At 43.3% G+C, this 20,327-nt stretch overlaps 1 protein-coding gene and 1 long non-coding RNA gene across 4 annotated transcripts in view; one reads left to right on the top strand and one right to left on the bottom strand.

Moving 5' to 3' along the window:
* Positions 1-8,819, bottom strand: part of LOC148684882 (uncharacterized) — a 32,624-nt gene extending 23,805 nt beyond the window's left edge. For both annotated transcript variants that reach the window (XR_015951554.1, XR_015951552.1), the window contains exon 1: positions 8,687-8,819. This is a non-coding gene — a long non-coding RNA (uncharacterized LOC148684882). The remainder of the gene's footprint in view (positions 1-8,686) is intronic.
* The window catches only part of NIPAL2 (NIPA like domain containing 2), a 46,700-nt gene that overhangs the window by 1,958 nt on the left and 24,415 nt on the right, over positions 1-20,327 (top strand). For both annotated transcript variants that reach the window (XM_035125965.3, XM_088675734.1), the window contains 5 exons: positions 4,967-5,035; positions 7,695-7,866; positions 10,598-10,657; positions 15,252-15,373; positions 20,170-20,266. In XM_035125965.3, the coding sequence (XP_034981856.1) occupies positions 4,967-5,035; positions 7,695-7,866; positions 10,598-10,657; positions 15,252-15,373; positions 20,170-20,266 (520 nt within the window). The remainder of the gene's footprint in view (positions 1-4,966; positions 5,036-7,694; positions 7,867-10,597; positions 10,658-15,251; positions 15,374-20,169; positions 20,267-20,327) is intronic.

Here is a 20,327-nt window from a genome sequence, read left to right as displayed (position 1 = left end):
GCTTTTTGAGATCAACTTTCTCTGGACTGTCCCATAGGCACCCAAAATGTGAACAATGGCTCCAAGAGAGAAGTTTTTTGATGGCTAACCCCTCCATCTTGGGGACTTATCAAAAGTCTGAGATCTAGCTCCACCCAGATTGAGGTCACATTGGTTTGAATGGGAGTTCAGCACACGCTTAGCCCTTGCTCATTAAAATCAGCAGGATGTAAATGTACTTAAATTTGGCTGGATTATGCCCACAGTATTATTTTTTAAATCGAAATTGGCATTTTATCTTCTTGGCTTTATCTTGTTTTTATTGTTCCTTTGTAATTATTGTGACATATGTTATTATTCTGAACTTCAGTCCATTGGGATGGGGTGTAATATACATGAAATAATTTTTTGTGATGGTCTAGAGAGGTTGTTTAAATGCACATTTGGTGACTATTGTGTTGCCAGAGGAGCTAGGAAACGCTTGCATTTAGTATACATACATTATCCCGTTGGTATTTCTGTTAATGCAAAGCAGAAACAAGAAACAACCTCCCTTTAGATCTCAGATTATTTGTAAAGAATTCGTGCGAAAGCTTAATTGCAATATTTATTGCACCAGATCTTATTATGTGTGCATTTATTATTTATCTTCCATGATCCTCAAAGGTGCCGCTATTAGTTACATAAACTTTTTTAGGTGCCTTCCCCTTTTTATTTTTGAAAATGATGTGGTCTTAACCAAACCACACCTGATGAGGTGTTTCTCTTTTTATGATAACACAGCATGGTACTGCCCTAGATTTTTCTTGTTTGCTGTTGCTTTGTTAACTATAGGTGATATTCAACATTAGTAATACTCAGAGTAGACCCATGCAAACTGAAATCACTCCAGCTGATTGATTTCAATGGGTCTGTTCCAAGTATCATTGGATATAAGTAGATCTTGTGGATTGGTAAATAAATATACAAATCCAGCAGTTAACACAGCTATATAAAACTTTCACCCTGGGCATTTCAAGTATTCTAACCTTGGTTTAGTTCAAGCCAGCTAATTTTTTCTCTCCAAACTTCTATAAAAGTTCTGAATGGTTCTTTCAGAAGGGTTTCAGCCTTGATATTTTTACGTGTCAAATCTAGTAAGGTACCGGTACTTTATATTCAGCAAAAGCTGGAGGACTTAAGCAATGCAAAACTAAAGCTGGAATTAATCCAGGGTGGTTGTTGTTTTTCCTTTTAGGTGGTGCTTGGGTTTAAATTGATTTTTTGCTTTTGAAATATAGTTAGGAGTCTAGGAAGTGTGACAGAACACAGATATTTGGCACGGAACCTTGATATTCTCTCTAGAAGTGCCTTCATATTCGGCCATGCTTAAGCCCATTTCCACCAGCAGAAATAAATATCCATAACAGAATTGTGGCGATCCGTAACGAGGATTAAAACCCAAAAGTAGCAAGTTTCCTGTGTCACTGGTGTGACATGGTGTTAAAGGAGAATGTAATTTTTCTCTGGGGTCACTTCCATGACAAGTGAACCATTCTCAGATTGTACAGCCAATTCTGATTCAGTACTGTGCAGTGGCACACCATCGTGGACTGACGTTCATCTGGAGTGCAGGCTCAGCTGCACTGAACTGGTGGACCCTATCCATTACATCAGAGCCTACTGGGTTTATCCTGTGGCAGCCAGGCAGTGTCTCTTCCATCAGGCTGGAAGCATATCTGAGCAGTAGGATATATACTGCCTAAATCATCTCTTGTGTATATATGTATAATGTTGGTGCGATGAGAAAGGCCTATTACGCTGCCATGCCAGGAGTGGGAAACCTGTGGCTCTCTAGATGTTGCTGGCCTCCAACTTTCAATAGCCACAGCCTCATGGCCAATCGCTCGGGATGATGGGAATTGTATTTCAAAAACATTTGGAAGGCTGCAGGTTTCCCATGCCTGCACTCAGGGGCGTAGCCAGGATGAAAATCAGGGGGGCAAGGGGCGGGGAGCAAGGGGCGGGGCCAAGGGGCGGGGGCGGGACCACATCGGAGCAGCCTGAAATCGGGCTGCTCCGACTCCCTCCTCCCCCTCCGCGATAGGAAGGGACGAGGGGGAGCCAGGATCAGCCCGAAATCGGGCTGCTCCGACTCCCTCCTCCCCCTCCACGATCGGAAGGGACGAGGGGGAGCCAGGATCAGCCCGAAATCGGGCTGCTCCGACTCCCTCCTCCCCCTCCGCGATAGGAAGGGACGAGGGGGAGCCAGGATCAGCCCGAAATCGGGCTGCTCCGACTCCCTCCTCCCCCTCCGCGATCGGAAGGGACGAGGGGGAGCCAGGATCAGCCCGAAATCGGGCTGCTCCGACTCCCTCCTCCCCCTCCGCGATCGGAAGGGACGAGGGGGAGCCAGGATCAGCCCGAAATCGGGCTGCTCCGACTCCCTCCTCCCCCTCCGCGATCGGAAGGGACGAGGGGGAGCCAGGATCAGCCCGAAATCGGGCTGCTCCGACTCCCTCCTCCCCCTCCGCGATAGGAAGGGACGAGGGGGAGCCAGGATCAGCCCGAAATCGGGCTGCTCCGACTCCCTCCTCCCCCTCCGCGATCGGAAGGGACGAGGGGGAGCCAGGATCAGCCCGAAATCGGGCTGCTCCGACTCCCTCCTCCCCCTCCGCGATCGGAAGGGACGAGGGGGAGCCAGGATCAGCCCGAAATCGGGCTGCTCCGACTCCCTCCTCCCCCTCCACGATCGGAAGGGACGAGGGGGAGCCAGGATCAGCCCGAAATCGGGCTGCTCCGATCCCCTCCTCCCCCTCTGCAATCGCTGGGGCAGGTGGAGGGAAAGCCCCAGAGCCGCGCAAAGCGGTTGCCTGGCTTTCCCTCCGCCCGCCCCACAGCCAGCCGGCTAGAAGGGACGTCTCCCTTCTCCCTTGCTGGCTGTGGGGCGGAGGGAGGGAAAGCCAGCCAAACGCTTTGCGCGGCTCTGGTGCTTTCCCGCCGCCCGCCCCACAGCCAGCCAGGGAGAAGGGAGACGGCACCGGGCGGGCAGTGGGGCAGGCTGGCCAGTGGCCCTGCTTCTAGGGGGGGGCAATTGCCCCCTCCTGCCCCCCCTGCCTACGCCCATGCCTGCACTATCTATATCATTTTGTATTGACATTATAGAAATGTGGCTATTTGGGTAACATCGTGAGAGTCAACGGCATGTTCTTTTAGTTTTTTTGATGACCGCATATAGAATAAAAATATTGAGTGTGCTGTTGGTGAGAAACAGGTGGGATCTGAAACAAAATGCTGTAAGTGATTTCACTGAGTCATGCCCTTTCTCTGGTTCTTCATCCCTATTGCTATAGAACCTTTGGCTATAAAACTATCTTTAGGGAGCTGTTTGAGTAGCCTTAGGAAATGAGCAGTCAATCTTGGAAAGGTTTTGTTTCAACCTTAAGCAGTGAAGCTAAGTTTATCTGAACAGTATGTTAGAATTTAGGAATGGAGCATGCTAAAAAAAAATGCACCCTCTTGAAGCAGAGGTTGTCTCTCTTCAGATGGACAGAGTAACTATAGTGTATCAGTATCTAAAGTAGCACCATTGTATAAATATTTCCCTTACATTACTCTGCTGCCTTGTGATTTTAAGGACTTAGAGAAAGAGAGCGAGAGGATGGCTGTTACAAAGCAGCCTGGTTAGATCTGTTGCCTTAAGCTGCATTAGAAGGAAGGTATAGAAATGTCCCATACAGTTGCAGGAGCGTCCTGCAGCCAATCGGAAGCTGGGCCAGATGTTTGGCTTCCGAAAATCGTTTGAAAACCAGGACACTCACTTCCGGTTTTCGATCAACCGGGAGCTGAAATGTACGCGTTCCAATGCGTCCAGCAACCAAGGTACAACTGTACTTTGAATGTATCTTTCCTTGTAGTTTAAACCAAATTGAAAACTTTCTACATGTTGTTATATACTGCCCTTTATATATTCTGTTGAGAAAGCAATATCTGGGACAGATTTGTATACAGTTACGAAAACTGCGCGTTTTCCTTTGGCAATAAAGTAATTGATGAGATGATAAAATTCTATAGAGAGAACACTGTATTTTGCCAAGTTGATTCAGAATCTTAAGCTTATGCTGGTTTTGCATACTTTTAGTCAGATTTGCATAATTTATATTATTTTTCGTTTTAGTGTTTGCTAGAAATCCAGAACTCTTTTATTTACTTATTGAATTCACATCCTGCACTTTCTCCCAAAGGAGTCCAGGGTGGCAAACCACAGATAAAATAATACAATTAGAAATCATTTTTAAAAAGAAAACACTTAAAGCCAATAAAAATATGTGAAACAGTCACAGATTTTCACACCCAATAATTTCAAGTTGCTAGGAGCTGTATCTTCCAGCCACTGAATACCTGGGGGTTAACAAGAATGTTTTAAAATTCCTCCTGAAAGTTAGTAATGAGGGAAGGAGACACATCTCTACCAATGGGGAAGCACCTCTGAGAAGATCTAGCCAATGAGGAACTTCCAATGAGAGAGGCCCGCACCCCAATTGGTTCCATTGATGAACTGCTCCAGTATGTTGCCATTGTCTCACATGACTATTTTTTTTTTATTTACACAACAAGAACAACCAATTCTACTTTCTGTATGATTTGGGCGTGGGGTGGGAATCAATGTTAGCAGCTCCTTAAGATTCTCAGTCCTTTTTCATCTTTTCCAATAATTTGGTTTGTGGGCAAGATGGGGAAATTGGGGAGCTGGTATGCAAGATGGATACTGTAGATGAATATTCAACATGTCTTGGGTACTTTTACCATTTAGGCTCTGCTGTTAGGATACAGAAGTGTGTTTGTAAATAGCAGGCAACATAGCTCAGCCCTACCCTTGAAAGAGCAGGAAGTATTGCAACCCCAATCCCCAGCAAGTTATTTTATAAATAAATGTAACTGTGTGCATATTTGCCTGCTGTTCCACTAATTATCTGTATTACTTTACAAAAATGTTTTGTTTCTGCAGACTTTGCTCTTAGGCGTATTGTTGGCAATCGCAGGAAACATTCTCGTTAGCATCTCTTTGAATCTGCAGGTATGAAAAATCTCCTTTGTATGGTGGGCTGTAATGAGATCTACGTAAGAAGCAAACTGTGTGCACAGGCTTCCAGCCATAATATTTAATGTTGGTTAATAGCGCACTTACATAACACAGCACTGAGCTACTGATTACCTTACAATATGCTTTGAGTTTTATTTCTATGTTCAGACATAAAAGCACACTTAAAGTTCTGCGACTTTTATATTTAATTCGTTGATATTTGACTACACAACTTATTTTCAACCTTCTTCCTGCGAATCGTATTTAGTATTGTGATTTATTTGGGTTTTTTGTATGCTAGGCAAACGTTCCAAACATAGGAGCCACCATATCAAATTTCCGTATAAACAAGAGCCACATCTCTGTGCCTCCTTAACAGTTGCCACATTTCCTTCTCTTCAGTCCCTATAGTTTGCCCATATTAAGACAAAAACGTCTGAAAGTGAGCTGAGCGTTGGCTTGCAGCGCAGAGCAGTGATCGGATTACCACCCTTCCATGAAATCAATGCTCACCACGCACTCAGTAATCCTTGTCCCGCAGTAAAGATCTTTTGACTACCAATTTGAATGTTACAGCTCCCATGTGGAACCCAATGGAAATTGATTCTGTATGCGAGCGCTTGGCTTAATCGCTCTACCATTTGAAAGCAGCTTTTCATATTGCCACCATCTCCTCTCTTTCCAGTGTTCAGATTGTTGTTGTTGTTGTTGTTGTTGTTGTTGTTGTTGTTGTTGTTGTTGTTACTATGCTGTATTCCTCACCAAGGCGACCCAAAGCAGCTTACCAAAATAGTATAAACACTATAACCAATTATAAAAAACACAACCAATAAAAGCCTAAAAAGCACATGTATGCAAATATAAGTCAGGTCTTACAGATCCTGCACCACTAAAAGAGGCCACAAAACAGAATTGTCGGGTTGGAAGGGAGCACATGGGCCATCTCAAGTCCTTGCAATGCAGGAATCTTTTGCCCAAAATGGGGCTCAAACCCACTACCCCAAGATTCAGATTCTCATGCTGTACTGACTGAGCGATTCCAGGTTCAAATACCTGAAGCCATTCAAATTAAGGACCAAAATCCTGGGTAAAAGGGAAATGTTTTGCCTGGCAGCTAAAAACAAAAATGTCTCAGGATATGTCTCCTTGTGGAGAGCATTCCACAAGTGGGGAGCCATCGCTGACAAGGTGTGTTCTCATTCTGCCCATTTAGGGCCAGGTATGTGTATGAAGGGGACGCAGGTGGCGCTGTGGGTTAAAAACCACAGAACCTAGGGCTTGCCGATCAGAAGGTCGGCAGTTTGAATCCCCGCAACGGGGTGAGCTCCCGTTGTTTGGTCCCTGCTCCTGCCAACCTAGCAGTTCGAAAGCACGAAATGTAAGTAGATAAGTACCGCTCCGGCGGGAAGGTAAACGGCGTTTCCATGTGCTGCTCTGGTTCGCCAGAAGCAGCTTAGTCATGCTGGCCACATGATCTGGAATAAAGCGAGATGAGCGCCACAACCCCAGAGTCGTCTGCGACTGGTTAGGGGTCCCTTTACCTTTACCTTTATGTGTATGAAGAAGACACGAGTGTCTGGTGTGCTCTGGTCCATGGGGTCACAAAGAGTCGGACTAAACAACAACAACAACAATAACAACAACAACAACAATGTGTATGAAATGGAGGGCAAAACAGAGAACTGCATGGGGTCCACTGTGTCCGTCAAGAAGCTGTGCCCCTTCTGTAGCAGTTTAGTATAGTAGCTGATTATTGCTTTTCATGAGTACTATTATTTTTGAAAGCACTATCTCAGAGCTTATCCAGACTTCCCTTTTACCCCACTCTTTGCAGGCACAGGTCCACACTTAAAAGCTCTGCATCTGAGCAATTGGGGTGTGTGTGTTTTTGCCCCAAGCTTTTCCTGTGAAAACCCACTCCTTAAAGCTACATTGGAGCAAATGCCAATTCAGGTTTTCTGCGAATGGATGTTTCCTCCAATTGAGCTTTAAAGAGTAGATTTTCACAGGGAAAGCCCCAGGGCAAAAGATGAAATTGCTCCGATATTGAGCTTTTAATTGTGGACTGTGCTTGGAAAGAGTGGTAAGTCTGGAGAAACCCTCAACAAATCACAGACAATCCTAATTACTAATTGTGTGAACAGAGTTTCCTCTGTCCAGATCTAAATACAAATCTAAATAATTCCATTTAGAGCTTGCTGCCAAAGAAATCAAATATTAATTTTGGTCATTTGGTGGTCTCTTTGTATTTCTGGTTACATGCAGTTTCCCAGCTTAAGTGAAGCTAATATCTTATCAGTCTTATTCAGACTGGCACCTGGCCGGGTCTTTCATTCTTTTTGGTTTCTTGGCATTGACACCTGGACATCCCTAAGAATTTGAAGAGTTTTCTGAAAAATTCATTATTTTGAAAGTAGCTCCAAAGTCATGCATTGCAAACCACCCACACAGAATGCTAACTTCAGCTCATGCTGTCATTTCTTATTCCAGGAGTGTTTATTTAGGGACTGGAGATTTATATAATTTCTTCAGCACTGATAGCAGGATGCACAAAGTTTCTGCAATGCCATTTTGATGTCAAGTATAATACCTGATACATGCATGCAAGCCCATGTCTTTCATTCACATGTTCTTCATCGCATCTAATTTTTAGAAATACTGTCATCTTCGACTCATGCGTCAAGGCAGTCAGAAGCCCTTTTACAGAAGCAAGCTTTGGTGGTTCGGCATTATACTTATGGGGACTGGAGAAATTGGGAATTTCGCTGCCTACGGATTTGCTTCAGTCATGCTCATTGCTCCATTAGGAAATGTGGCTGTCATAGGTAAGATGACCCGATCCCCGACCCCATCCATTATTCATTGTCAAAGAACGAGCCAGAAGTAACTCACACAGTTCAAAGTTGGAGTTAACTCTTTGTTACACAAAACCACTACTTCACAGACTCAGCTGAGTGTCAGGTCTAACGAGCAAAGCAGCTAATCCGTGGTAAGCCTTACCTTATGAATCAGTTGCCGAGACTGACAGTCTCCACCTCCCCACAGCTGCCTTAAGTCTCCTCTTTTCCAGAGTTTTCCCTCCCAAGCAATCAGGGACTATGCCTGTGTGCTGCCAAGCTCTCCTCCGCCTTTTTCATGCCTCTTCTGGTTCTGGGAGTCAAGGGGGGAGGGCAGGAGGGGGAGACACTCGTGACTTTTCACCAGTCCGACTCATTCCTGTCTCTTGGCTGCCTCCCTCCAACTCTCTTGCTTCAGCTTCAGCTTCTGAGCCTGGACTTCTTCTCTCTTTATGGGATTCAATTGCATGGACCTTTCATTCTTACTTATCAAACCTTTATTAGGCATTTTAGACCTTTCATTCTATGATGACTGCATATGGCATAAAAAATATTGATAGGCCTGTTAGAGAGAAACAAGTGGCACCCACAACAAAAAAGTGTAATTTGCCTATTCATGTTTCTATCCAGTCATGCCCTTTGCCACGATATTCCATTTCCTTTAAGCTTCAGCTTTCTCACTCCCCCCCCCTCCCCAAGTTGAACAGCATTTCTACTGAGCATGTGTCATCCTTATGGGGCTGTTTTGAGTTCACCACTACCATCTGTAGGGTTTGCCCCCCCCCTTAAATATATGCTGCATACTTACATACATTAAGATTTCCCAAAGTCTGCTGATAGCTTCCTCTTGTGTCTGAATAGCACCTTTGCGGACGTCATTGGTGTCTTTGATGAAGGTGAGTTCTCGTGACTGTTTCCAGCTGTGACAGCCATGGAGAAAGCCAATTCTGGGCTGATATCTGACTGCTTCAGCCTGTACCAAGCCAAATTCTGCTTTTTGCTATGTCACAGTCAAGTCAAAGCACTGCATGGCAACAGGGTGCAAAGGACTGGCTCCATATAGACTGAAGTAGCTGTCACAGGGGAACTTTTTGTGTCGGGGACAGAAATACTTGAGCAAATAAACCTTGTGTCAGTTAGATAATCGTCTGTCTCGGTACCTTGGTGATATTTGAAAGACAGAGTATAAGAATTTCAGAGGGAAAGTTTGTCCCTTTCTCCCAGTGTAGGGGCTGTTTTTCATACCAGAGCATCCAGTCATGTGATCCCCATCCCTCCCCAACCACAGTCTGAAGTGGTACCAGTGAGACCGAAGTCTATCACCATGAGGCATCATTGAGAGAACAAATTTATATTCTAGGTGGGTTCATTTCCCCCTGCCTCAACATACACACACTATTTTTCAGTCAGAGAGCTGCAGTTTTACAAGATGTTGCTTGGATACTAGCACTTTCTGCTCACGAAAGCTGTCATCGTAATATTTCACATGAAATGGTAATCTTAAGTTGATAGGTTTCTTAAGTGCATTTCAAATAACCCCTTTTAAAAAAAGACCTTTGCTATTATTATCCTCGTCATAATTTATACAGCCCCCAGTAGCTCGTTAGAGCAATTATACCTAAATTATTTCTAGGGAGAAGAAAGTTATGTGTCCTCAGGGGGAGGTTTCATGCTGATGAAGCAAGTGTACACACTGCTGTTTATCTCTTTTTAATCCCTCGACAGCATTTGAAACAGGACACTGATTTTAACAAATGTTTTGCAATGCTTGGGAGAACCATATGTGAGTTTTCTGCTGCAAATGCCATTTTCTTCATTGGCTGTTTCTATGGGTCATTGACAGAATGGAAATATGCTAGATTTAACTTTTATTTTTTTGAGAACAGCAGAAACTTTTCAAAATGTTCCATTAGACACACAAAAAAAACTCACTACAAATACAACACAAGCCCATTGGGTAGTGGGTTTGCACCAGGATTTTTGTCTGTGCTGTTTATTTGTACTACTTCAGGATTTAAACCACTTCATTTTGCTGCATTTGTAAATTAAGCAGGTCTCTGTGGGGCTGAGATACTGCCCGAAAGGAACTTCCCATGGTACATAATTCACATCCCTGTTGTGACGCGTATATGTACCGCCTATGTGTACCACCTAACAAGGTCTCGTAAGAGAATGTTCTTGTGGTGTGGCCACAATAAAAGGAAATTAAATTCTATTGAGCAATGGGAACCACAATGCCCCTGCCCATGTATGGCAGGGATTAGAGTTGGAAAGAAGCAGAAATCATGGCGGAAATGGCACGTATCAAAGCCTGTAAAGTCATGTGGAAGGCACTGTTGAAAGAAACTCCACAACCGTTTGTTGCCAGGAGGGTGCCCAAGTTATGTATGCACAAGGAGAAGTGGGTAGTATTGGTGGCAGTTTAAGAGCCCCCCAAATAAGAGTGTTTGAGGGATGTGCTGTGCAGAGCACTCCTTTCACAAGCCCTGTCTCTTGGATTGTAGCCAGTTTACCATAGGATTAAAAAATAAAAAGTGTGTGGAAGTGAACTAGGAGTCTAGTTTCAGCACCAGGATTTGCCAGGATTATGTTGCTGATGTGGAGGCAAAGGGGTTATTTTCTTGTTATTATTGTTAAGCAATGTTATCACAGGTGACGTCGTCATCTTTAATATATTCTCTTATTATGTAACATTTAACAATGACTGTTTGTTCCCCAGGAAGTGCAGTTATTTCTGTCTTATTCCTAAAAGAGTACATGAGACCCGAAGGTATATTAGGTAAGTGGCCTGCTGCCAGTGCTGTTTTGATAGGGGAAATAATGCTGATTTTCAAACACATATCTTTTAGCAACCCTCAACAAAATTTTAACCATGTGCATTAATAGCAAGATATATTTATGCCCCCAACATTTGTCAGCTGAAGATAAATACGCTTATTTTAAAATAGGTTGGAACATAGTTTTAATAATAGGCAGGGTCATCCAGTTTTGCTTCAAAAATGGATTTTAAATCCCAAAGTCCATTGAATCTATTTTTCCCTGGTAAGTTTTCTTCCTGTTCCAATCATAGACTCATAGAATTGTAGAATAGGAAGGGTCCACAAGGGTCATCTAGTCCAAACCCCTGCAGGACAGGAATCTTTCACCCAATGTGGGGCTCAAAACCACGACCCTAAGATGAAGAGTCTCATTCTTGACTCAGCTGTCCTAGGCAGACTTTTATCTGTATCAATTAAATGGGCATTTTCTGTTTAGGCTCATGTTTTTGCTTCCAGTTTTTAAATCGGGAGATAATACTTCAATATTTTACATATTTTGATATATATTTGACAACAGTAGGAGTCCTATCAAAAACAAGACATGATCTAATCGCTTGATCATTCTGATCACAGCTCTTTTAATGTTTATATTTTCACACAAGCTCTTTTTTATAACATTAAAAAATAGTAACTGTTTGTTCCTTTTATACTAATTTGGTTATTTCCAAGAGCATTTCAGCAATGTTTTGCTGGCACACATGATCTCAGTTGCACAAAACATTGGACTTTATGTCTGCCTCAAAAACATTTTTGCAAATTAAATCTGCCTTGCTCTACGGTTCATTTATTAGATATGTGACTAGTTCCAGCAGATATTTTGGTTGCTTTATGTAAGACAATGAGTCTATAGCTATTTTTGGCATTTGAGATTACTCTGGCCAATTGCTGCATAAATGTTGTTGACATATTTGAGATGACTGTGATTCTCAAACTTTGTCACAATGCTTATTCCCACAGCAGTTGTCCATAGTCATAGTTCTGCTTGTGTGCTCTAAAACTCAACCAGAACACTAGGATGTATTTCTGGGGAAAGTATTGTTTTCCCTCACTAACCTTCACCCAACAAAAAGCTTTGGCACCAAATTCAGGAAACCAGCTGGGCAGACAAGTCAGCCCATTCTGGTCTTTGTCTCCACTAAGATTGTGGATGGGTCTACCACAATGGGACGTGTCTTTTCAAGGGGTGAAACGTGGTTTTTGTAAAATTTATTCAGTGAGGGGGTCTTAAAAATATGTTTTGGGGTGTGAGGAATTCAAATATGCTATTATTTTTGTGACTGGACAACATTTAGCATGGCACGTCTTCACTTGATTAAAAAGCACATCAACTACTCTTGGAAAACCAAATAATTTTAATTTTACCTTCTGAAGATGTAAAATTTTTAGTTGTTAACCACCTTGAATGGCTCACTGGACCAATTTCAAGAAAGGCCAAATCCATGGGAAGGTTTCCCTGTCCTTATGGCCTGTATGATCCAGTACCCATATGCTTGATCAGTTGACAGATCCCTTACGACATTGTCACTCAGTGAAGCAAGAGGCTCTCTAACTGGGAGTTTGGTGGATGAAGGATCAATTTCAAATTCCCTAGCAATGTCTGTGTTACCTGTCCACTTGCTGTTAGACAAGGTCTTCCCATCAACTGCTTGCGAACAAGTGCCACAGAGGTAATTCATTTGTGGAGGGCTCAAACCAGCCAGATCAGTTTACGACCAAGCTTGACCTCTATATGATATATATTAGTGAAAACAACATACAAAATGCACTATATTGCAGATACAGTAACTGCTTTCCAAAAAATGTGTATAGAATCATAGAATCATAGAGTTGGAAGAGACCACAAGGGCCATCCAGTCCAACCCCCTGCCAAGCAGGAAACACCATCAAAGCATTCTTGACATATGCCTGTCAAGCCTCTGCTTAAAGACCTCCAAAGAAGGAGACTCCACCACACTCCTTGGCAGCAAATTCCACTGCCGAACAGCTCTTACTCTCAGGAAGTTCTTCCTAATGTTTAGGAAGTATAGTAGGAGATATTTGTATAGTAGGAGATATTTGCACTAAAAGGTTTTCATGAGGCTGGTTTTTGTTTTTGTTTTAATTGTGAACTGGTATGTGGAGAACTGAGTTTCAGATTAGGGAAACAGGAAACAGGGAATAACCCAAACTGACAGAATTCACCCATCCCTAGTGACGATTTGCATACTTTTTTTCCTACGCAGAAGTGCTATCTGTGTGGGTACGTCTCTCTTGTTTGGAGTGCCTGTCATTTGTGCAAAATGAAGAGGATGACTGGGCTCCCTGCGCAAATAAGCAAGCAGATGATGCAGGCTGTTAGTGCAATGATTGTAATTGCACAGCTGTTGTGAGCGTTTGCAGAAAGAAATTCAGTGCTGCTCCAATAGCCCTATAATATTTAGTGATTTGGTACAAGTGATACATGGAGAATTCATCCCTCAACTCATCACGTTTCCCCTTCAGTCTTGTACGCTGCACAATGTTTTAACTAGAGTTCTGGGCTGATTTATTTTACAGTATTTCTGCGAGTTTGTCTTTGCCATGGAGGTTTTTTTTTTAACAAAGTTGCTGCATTCCATTGGAGTTAGCTGTACCATGGCAGATACGGTGATTGTTGGGAGGTTTGTGCAAATACATAAATATAGAACACTGTGGGGATTGTTCCCCCCCCCACCTCTGAATTGCGAGTGTGCTATTATGTCCCATTGATGTTCTATGCAGTTGTCTGTGCCCCAGAAACTCACGTTCCACATTGATTTATTGATTCGTTTAATTTTATTTTTATGGGATGGGACCTCTAAAATAAAATTAAAAAGCAGCCTAGAAACCACACAGACCAATTTAAAATTGGCATTTGGCAGCACCGAAGAACACAAGACATACTCATGAAGAAAAGCACATGTCTGTATGCACTTGCACGTTCAAGAACACTCTGTCACAAGCCCACATCCTCTTTCGCATGAATGCAGTTACCACACAGCCCTTCCACGAGTGATGTAAAAGAAAGATACTGCTACCGAAGGAAGGCGAGCAGAATTCCTCAGTTTCCTGTGCTGCGATCATTAATTTTCACACTGCTCCCCGCTTCCCTTGGAAGTGATCTTGAGATATCAGAGTGCCTTCTGAAGACTCTCTGCATATGTCTTGCTGCCTGGGAAATCCCCAGAGTCCTCAGGCTTAAGGAAGAGTTCTGGCCACTTCCAGGAGCAGTAGCTATTAGTGGTGAGAGGTAAAGGTAAAGGGACCCCTGACCGTTAGGTCCAGTCGCGGACGACTCTGGGGTTGCGGTGCTCATCTTGCTTTACTGGCCGAGGGAGCCGGCGTACATGTGGTCATGTGGCCAGCATGACTAAGCTGCTTCTGGTGAACCAGAGCAGTGCATGGGAATGTTGTTTACCTTCCCGCTGTAGCGGTACCTATTTATCTACTTGCACTTTGAGGTGCTTTCGAACTGCTAGGTGGGCAGGAGCTGGGACCGAGCAATGGGAGCTCACCCCGTCGCGGGGATTTGAACCACCGACTTTCTGATCGGCAAGCCCTAGGCTCTGTGGTTTAGACCACAATGCCACCCGCATCCCACTGGTGAGAGGTAGGAAGGCAATATAACTCTCCTAAGGCATCACAGCTGTGCTATGCAGCTACCAGCTCTGCATTCAAACAACTGCTACATAAGTGGTTGCATCCTTGATTTCAGTGATATTTACTTTCCCTCAAATCAGAATGATCCCCAGCCCACAATTAAGATACCTGGCCTGGCATGTGTCAATGTTTCACATCATCCTGACGTCTAGAGGCAGTATTATGACAGGGGGTTAGAATTCCAGATGATGCTAACCAGTTTGCACCAGGTAGTTACAAATGCTGGACAATGAGACTACCAGCATGTCAGAAAGAGGATGGCTCAATGGGTCAGTGTGTCTTGCTGTTAAGCAGAACGTTGGTGGTTCGAGCCCACCCAGGGATGGCTGTGGACAGGATTCCTGCCTTGCAGGGGGTCGGACTACATGACCCTTAAGGTCCCTTCCAACTCTAAAATTCTATGGTTCTATGGAATTGTGTTCTGAAATAAAGTTAAAATGCAAGCAACAAAAATCAAAAACATGCAAAGCAGAACGGAAAGACCACCAAATTAGAGGAAAGGGAAGTTCATTGATTATATTACTTGGTATATCATAGGTAACCTTGGGGTGCAATATGAGTAAAACTGCCTAAGACAGTTTGGAAGTATATGTAGCCGAATCATAGTCAGGAAAACAAATGCTCCCATTTCTGCAGTCCTGGGAGTAAAGTCCATTGAACTTGGTGGGCCATTCTTCTGAGTAGACATGCATAGAATTGTGCTGCCTCTATGGTTGGAATGTGACCAGGTCATAGGAGATAAATGGAGCTTGTGCATAATCATGGTCTCCTAAATTTTATCAAACTGCTGCTGTTTAGAAGGTTGCTCTGGAGACTTACATGTTTTGTAATAATAATAATAATAATAATAATAATAATAATAATAACCTGTTTGTCTACATGTATTTATTACGAAAGGTGGAACCGTGACGATTGCAGGAACATTTCTGGTGGTGACATTTGCTCCACGCGTTACCCAGGAAGTCACGGCAAGAAAGATACAGAATGATTTAGTTAGCTGGCAGTTCCTGATTTATGTGGTGAGTACAATATTCATAAGTCACTGTTTGCAAGTGGGGTCTAGAACAAAACATCACAGTGAGGAGTGCTGTGGTTCTCCTTCCAGCATCCTTCAATATACCGTGGTCCACCTTCCCCTCTTTGGCATTCTGTGACCATTGCCGTTTCCACAAGTCCGCTGCTACTTTCCTGTTGTGCATAGAAGATTTTCGACCACACAACGACCAGCCCTCAGAGAATGAGTTCCCTCTTAGTACAGGGTAATCCGGGCACTCTTGGTTTGCAGAGTCAATAGGTATTTTTCGTGTGGGAACCGATTGTTCTTTCAGTCAAGGTTGTTGCTATTTGCTTACTTCAGCTTCTACTCCTTCCACATTCCTTGGGTCAAACGGAGTGTGAATTTAAGAGCCCCTTTCCAAACTATAGGGAAATGAGCATAGGGGGGAAAGGCAAGGCATCCTCGCAGTAAGCTAAAGGCTAGTGTAACGAAACTTTTTAATATATATACATGTAGTGTAAGTTTGGGTTTGATACGTTTTATGTAAAAATGGCCCAAAGATTCTACAGCATTCTGCACTAGCTGCAGAAACTGACTGCAAAGGCTACCTTGGACTTTCTAGCATTCAAGAAAGGGCAAGAGTAAATCCGTACTTTTAGAAGCATGGCATGATGTGCTAGATGTCAGAGAGGGAGTTCTCTGCTTGTGGTGCCCTTTGAGTGGAAATGCCTGTTTATGGGTATCTTGACAGAGTGGAAAACATGATTTATGAGTCAGGAATGCATAGGATTCAAGATATAGTTCAGCACAGACCCTTCATGTCTTGTATTCCACCCCTGAAAGACAAGAGTAGTTTGTTTTTAGTTTTTTGTGGGAGAAAGACTGTTCTAGGTGGATGGATTAAATGTGGCTCAAAACTGTTTCTTTACTCACATCTGTTCAGAGGTCCCTAATTTTTGAGGACTGGTGAACACGTCTGGAATTTTGATAAAGTGTTGTGGGCACTGTCACAAAATGGTTGCTATTCATAAAAATGCTATGGCATTTTAAGCAGTATCAGAATCGCTTCTGTGATCAAGAGCATGCAATGTTTCCAACTTCAGTTGCATATTCTCGCTTGAAAATATGCTTGGTGAAAGCACAACTCTGCAATTTCTTGGTTAGTTCTATAAAGGGAAGGGAAGGGAAATTTGCATATCAGAAAAAGAGGGAAGCCAGCAAGCCCATAGCACACTTAACAATTTCCTAGCTGTCGTTGAAAGCCTGGAGCCAAAATATCCACTATTCTGCTTTTGTTCCCCCGTTATTTTAAGCAAGCGCCTTGCCCTGCCAACATGTCCAGTGTTCCTTTCTCAATGAATTAAAAAGCTTTCTTAAAATCGTGGATTTGTTAGGGATAAATCATGTCCTCCCTCGAAGGTGAGACCTGGCAACCAAACCCTTGTGTTGTGGGTGGGTACGATTGGATAGCCACAACATCCGATTGGTAGGTCCCTTGATGCTGGGTTCAATCTGACCAATGGGACGCTAGTCAAAATGGATCAAGGGAACTATATATGCCAATGCTCATGGCCCTGAGCTTTCTCTCTTGGCCAGTGCATCGGAACACCCACCCACCTCTCCCTATATTTAGGCCTTGCGTGCTTGACCTTTGCTATGCCGTCGTGTGTCGTGTGTCGTTAGGACAGGGGCATGACAGGAATTTCCCCCACTTGGCTGATTGGCTGGTGCCACTTGGGTTTCGCCTGCCGCGTAGCAAATTGTCACAACTTGTAAGGTTGTGGGTAGGCTCTGGTTCAGGTGATAGGGATGGGGGAACGCTCTCGTCATCCTTATGCAAAGGGGTATTCCATTAAAGGAATCCAGGGACTCAATGGTTTGGTCAACCCTGTGAGGGGTTGTGCCCGTGCCTAAGTCCAGGGGGACATCTGGGTGGTGGACATAGCATGTTCCCGGCTTTCCACCATTCTGGGTGTTCACCCTAGGCTGACCTAGGCTGGTGCCCTGGGTCAGTGCTACCTGCAAGGGTGCAGGGAGCTAGTCGAACCAGAGCCTATGCAACCACTCACTTGCTGTAATCAATAAAGTTGTGGCTTAAATTCTGCCAAAAACCAAACCAAAATTTGAGGCTTCTGTGAATTCATTTACGGGGGAGGTTTAAAAGTCTTCACATGCAAATACCTTTCCTCACCTTCTAAAGCTTTAGGCTGCAGTCCAGGGAAGCACTTAGAACACCCATTTCAACATGTTTTCAGAACATTTTCTGGCGACCTATTTTTTTTCCTGTGAGAAGTAAAAAGGGGAGTTTCCAAATGTAACTTGCTGCTCTTTATTGACTTGAACAGATTGAGGGCAGTTTTAGAATTTTAAACCTACAGTTCCAGATTTGGAAGCTGGAATACCAAGGAATGCCCATACCTGATTGGCTGTTTTATTTATATATTTTCTTTAGGTTTTATTGTTTGACCGTAAGCCATAACAAAACTGAATATGCAGCACAGATGTCTAAAATCATAATGGAACAGAGTAATCATATAGCAAAACACAGATGATTAAAATCAACTGTTGTTTTTTTTTAAAAAGGGAATCTAACCACATGCTTTTCTGTGCAAATGAAGAAGAGGCAACTTTTTCGGTTACCAAACTCTCCTCACTCACAGGAAATAAAAAAAAAGTCTTCTGAAATATATCTCAGTAATAAAAGTTGAAAAGGTTCCCTCCCTTACAGAGTGGGGGCTCTTCCCCACCTTCCCAGACTTCTGTGCTGGGAGGGAAGGCAGATGAGGCCAGGAAGCCTATGCCATATGCTGCTGTAGAAGAAACCTAATTGGTAGTACTGTATTTTCCCATAGAGGAAAAGCCATAGCTGAATGCTAGAACATCTCTTTGCATGCAGGTCCTTGGTTCAATGCCCAGCATCCATCTCTAAGTGGGGCTGGGAATATTTCCCTGCCTGATACCTTGGAGATCCACTGTCAGTCAGTATAGGACCCATAGTCTGACTCAGTACTGTGTCCCTATGTATCTCCAGCTAAAAGGATCAGGGAGCCACTGCTAGAGAGAGTGCAACAGGGCTTGGTGGACAAATATTCGTACTCAAAACAGCTCAGCGATATAGAACTACTCTGTTGCCTGCAAAAGATCCCAGGTTCAGTTTTCCTCGGCCTCTTCAGGTAGGGCTGCAGTGACCCTTGTCTGAAACTCTTGGAGAGCTGCTGACAGTCAGTGTAGACAATATCAAGTTAGATGGACAATATCAAGTTAGATGTGCAGATGCCGGATTATCGTCTTCCAAAGCAACTACTCTATTCCGAACTTAAAAATGGAAAGCATAATGCTAGTGGTCAACAAAAGAGGTTTAAAGACTCTCTCAAGGCAAATCTTAAAAAATGTAGTATAAAGACCGACAACCAGGAAATACTGGCCTGAGAACAGCCTTTACCAAAGGTGTCATGGGATTTGAAGACGCTCGAACTCAGGATGAATGGGAGAAATGTGCTAAGAGGAAGGCATGCTTGGCAAACTCTCACCATGATCAACTCCCGCCCGAAAACCTATGTCCCCACTGTGGAAGGATGTATGGATCCAGAATTGGCCTCCAGAGTCACTTAGGGACCCACTGTTAAAACCGTGTTTATGGAAGACAATCTTACTTGGCTATGAGGAAAAGAAGAAGAAGAAGAAGAAGAAGAAGAAGAAGAAGAAGAAGAAGAAGAAGAAGAAGAAGAAGAAGAAGAAGAAGAAGAAGAAGAAGAAGAAGAAGAAGAAGAAAAGAAGAAGAAAAAGAAGAAGAAAAAGAAGAAGAAAAAGAAGAACCAATGGGCCTAACTCTGTATTAAAAAAGTTTCCTGTGTTCCTATGTAAAAGGGCTCGATGGGTGAATAGTATTACCTAGCATAAGGGAATACTAGGTAATACTATATTAGGTCAGGGCCAGCACAAAAGAATTTTATGTATGCATACCCACCTCTTCCAGATCAAAGAAGCACCCGCCACATCCCAACATCTGAACTGGAAAGTGGAAATTCACCCCATAGAATGTGTCTACTAAGCAGCAGTATATGGCCCATATGGAAGCCACTTTGGAGTGGGGCTACAGTGCATGTGGGGGTGTTGCTGGCGATTATGAAGCAGCAAGCCCAGTCTGCGTGCAGCGTTAAGGAAATCCCATCTGCAGAATGTCTTGCAAAGCAGCCTCTCCTCGCGTACCATTAACTCTGCTGGTATATTTTTCTTTTATGCAACCTCTTGACAGGTAGTTGGCTAGGCAGTGATTGAAAACCAGTGCAGAGTTACAAATGCATTGCAGGTGTTCTGAGCAGAACTGTGCGTTCAGTCCAAGTTTTATTGATGAGGGTGGAAGACAGAATAGTAAGTGAAGGTAATTAATGCAAGTGGTAAGTAAGATAAGTAAGATTGGGCTGAAATCTTCAAGTCATCTACACCAGAGTAGCCTCATTGCAGTTGGAGGATGGCAGGCATTGCTATGTTCAGTGGTGGCTCAACATGATTATACATAGTTAAAATTGGATGCCAGATTATTACTGCAAGAACTCTCTCCTCTCTCCTCTGTTTTAAATCTTTTCAAGGCTGTAAAAATAAAGTAGGCACTTGAAAGGATAAGAGAACTAGACAGCAAAATGTGAACATTTCTTAGGAAAGGTTTATAGGAATAATTGTTTGATAAATGGTGGTGAGGTTACTCCTCTTACTCATCCCTTTAAAGGGGGAGATATGTGACATCTTGTTAAAGATTTTTGTCTGAAGCTTTTATTCTGCATTTTAGCAACTTAAGCCTTTTACGCTTTTTCTTTTCAGATCCTGGCAGTAATAGCATTCTGCATTCTTTTGTATTTCCATAAAAGAAAGAAAGTGAATCACATTGTGATTTTGTTAACAATGGTAGCAGTACTAGGTAAGAATACAGCTCGTCTACAATGTTTTGTGTTGATTTCGTGCACATCGTTCCTTTGTTC

The sequence above is a fragment of the Zootoca vivipara genome, chromosome 8, assembly GCF_965207765.1.
Source record: "Zootoca vivipara chromosome 8, rZooViv2.hap1.1, whole genome shotgun sequence".
Classification (NCBI taxonomy): domain Eukaryota; kingdom Metazoa; phylum Chordata; class Lepidosauria; order Squamata; family Lacertidae; genus Zootoca; species Zootoca vivipara.
This window is presented reverse-complemented; position numbering and strand designations above follow the sequence as displayed.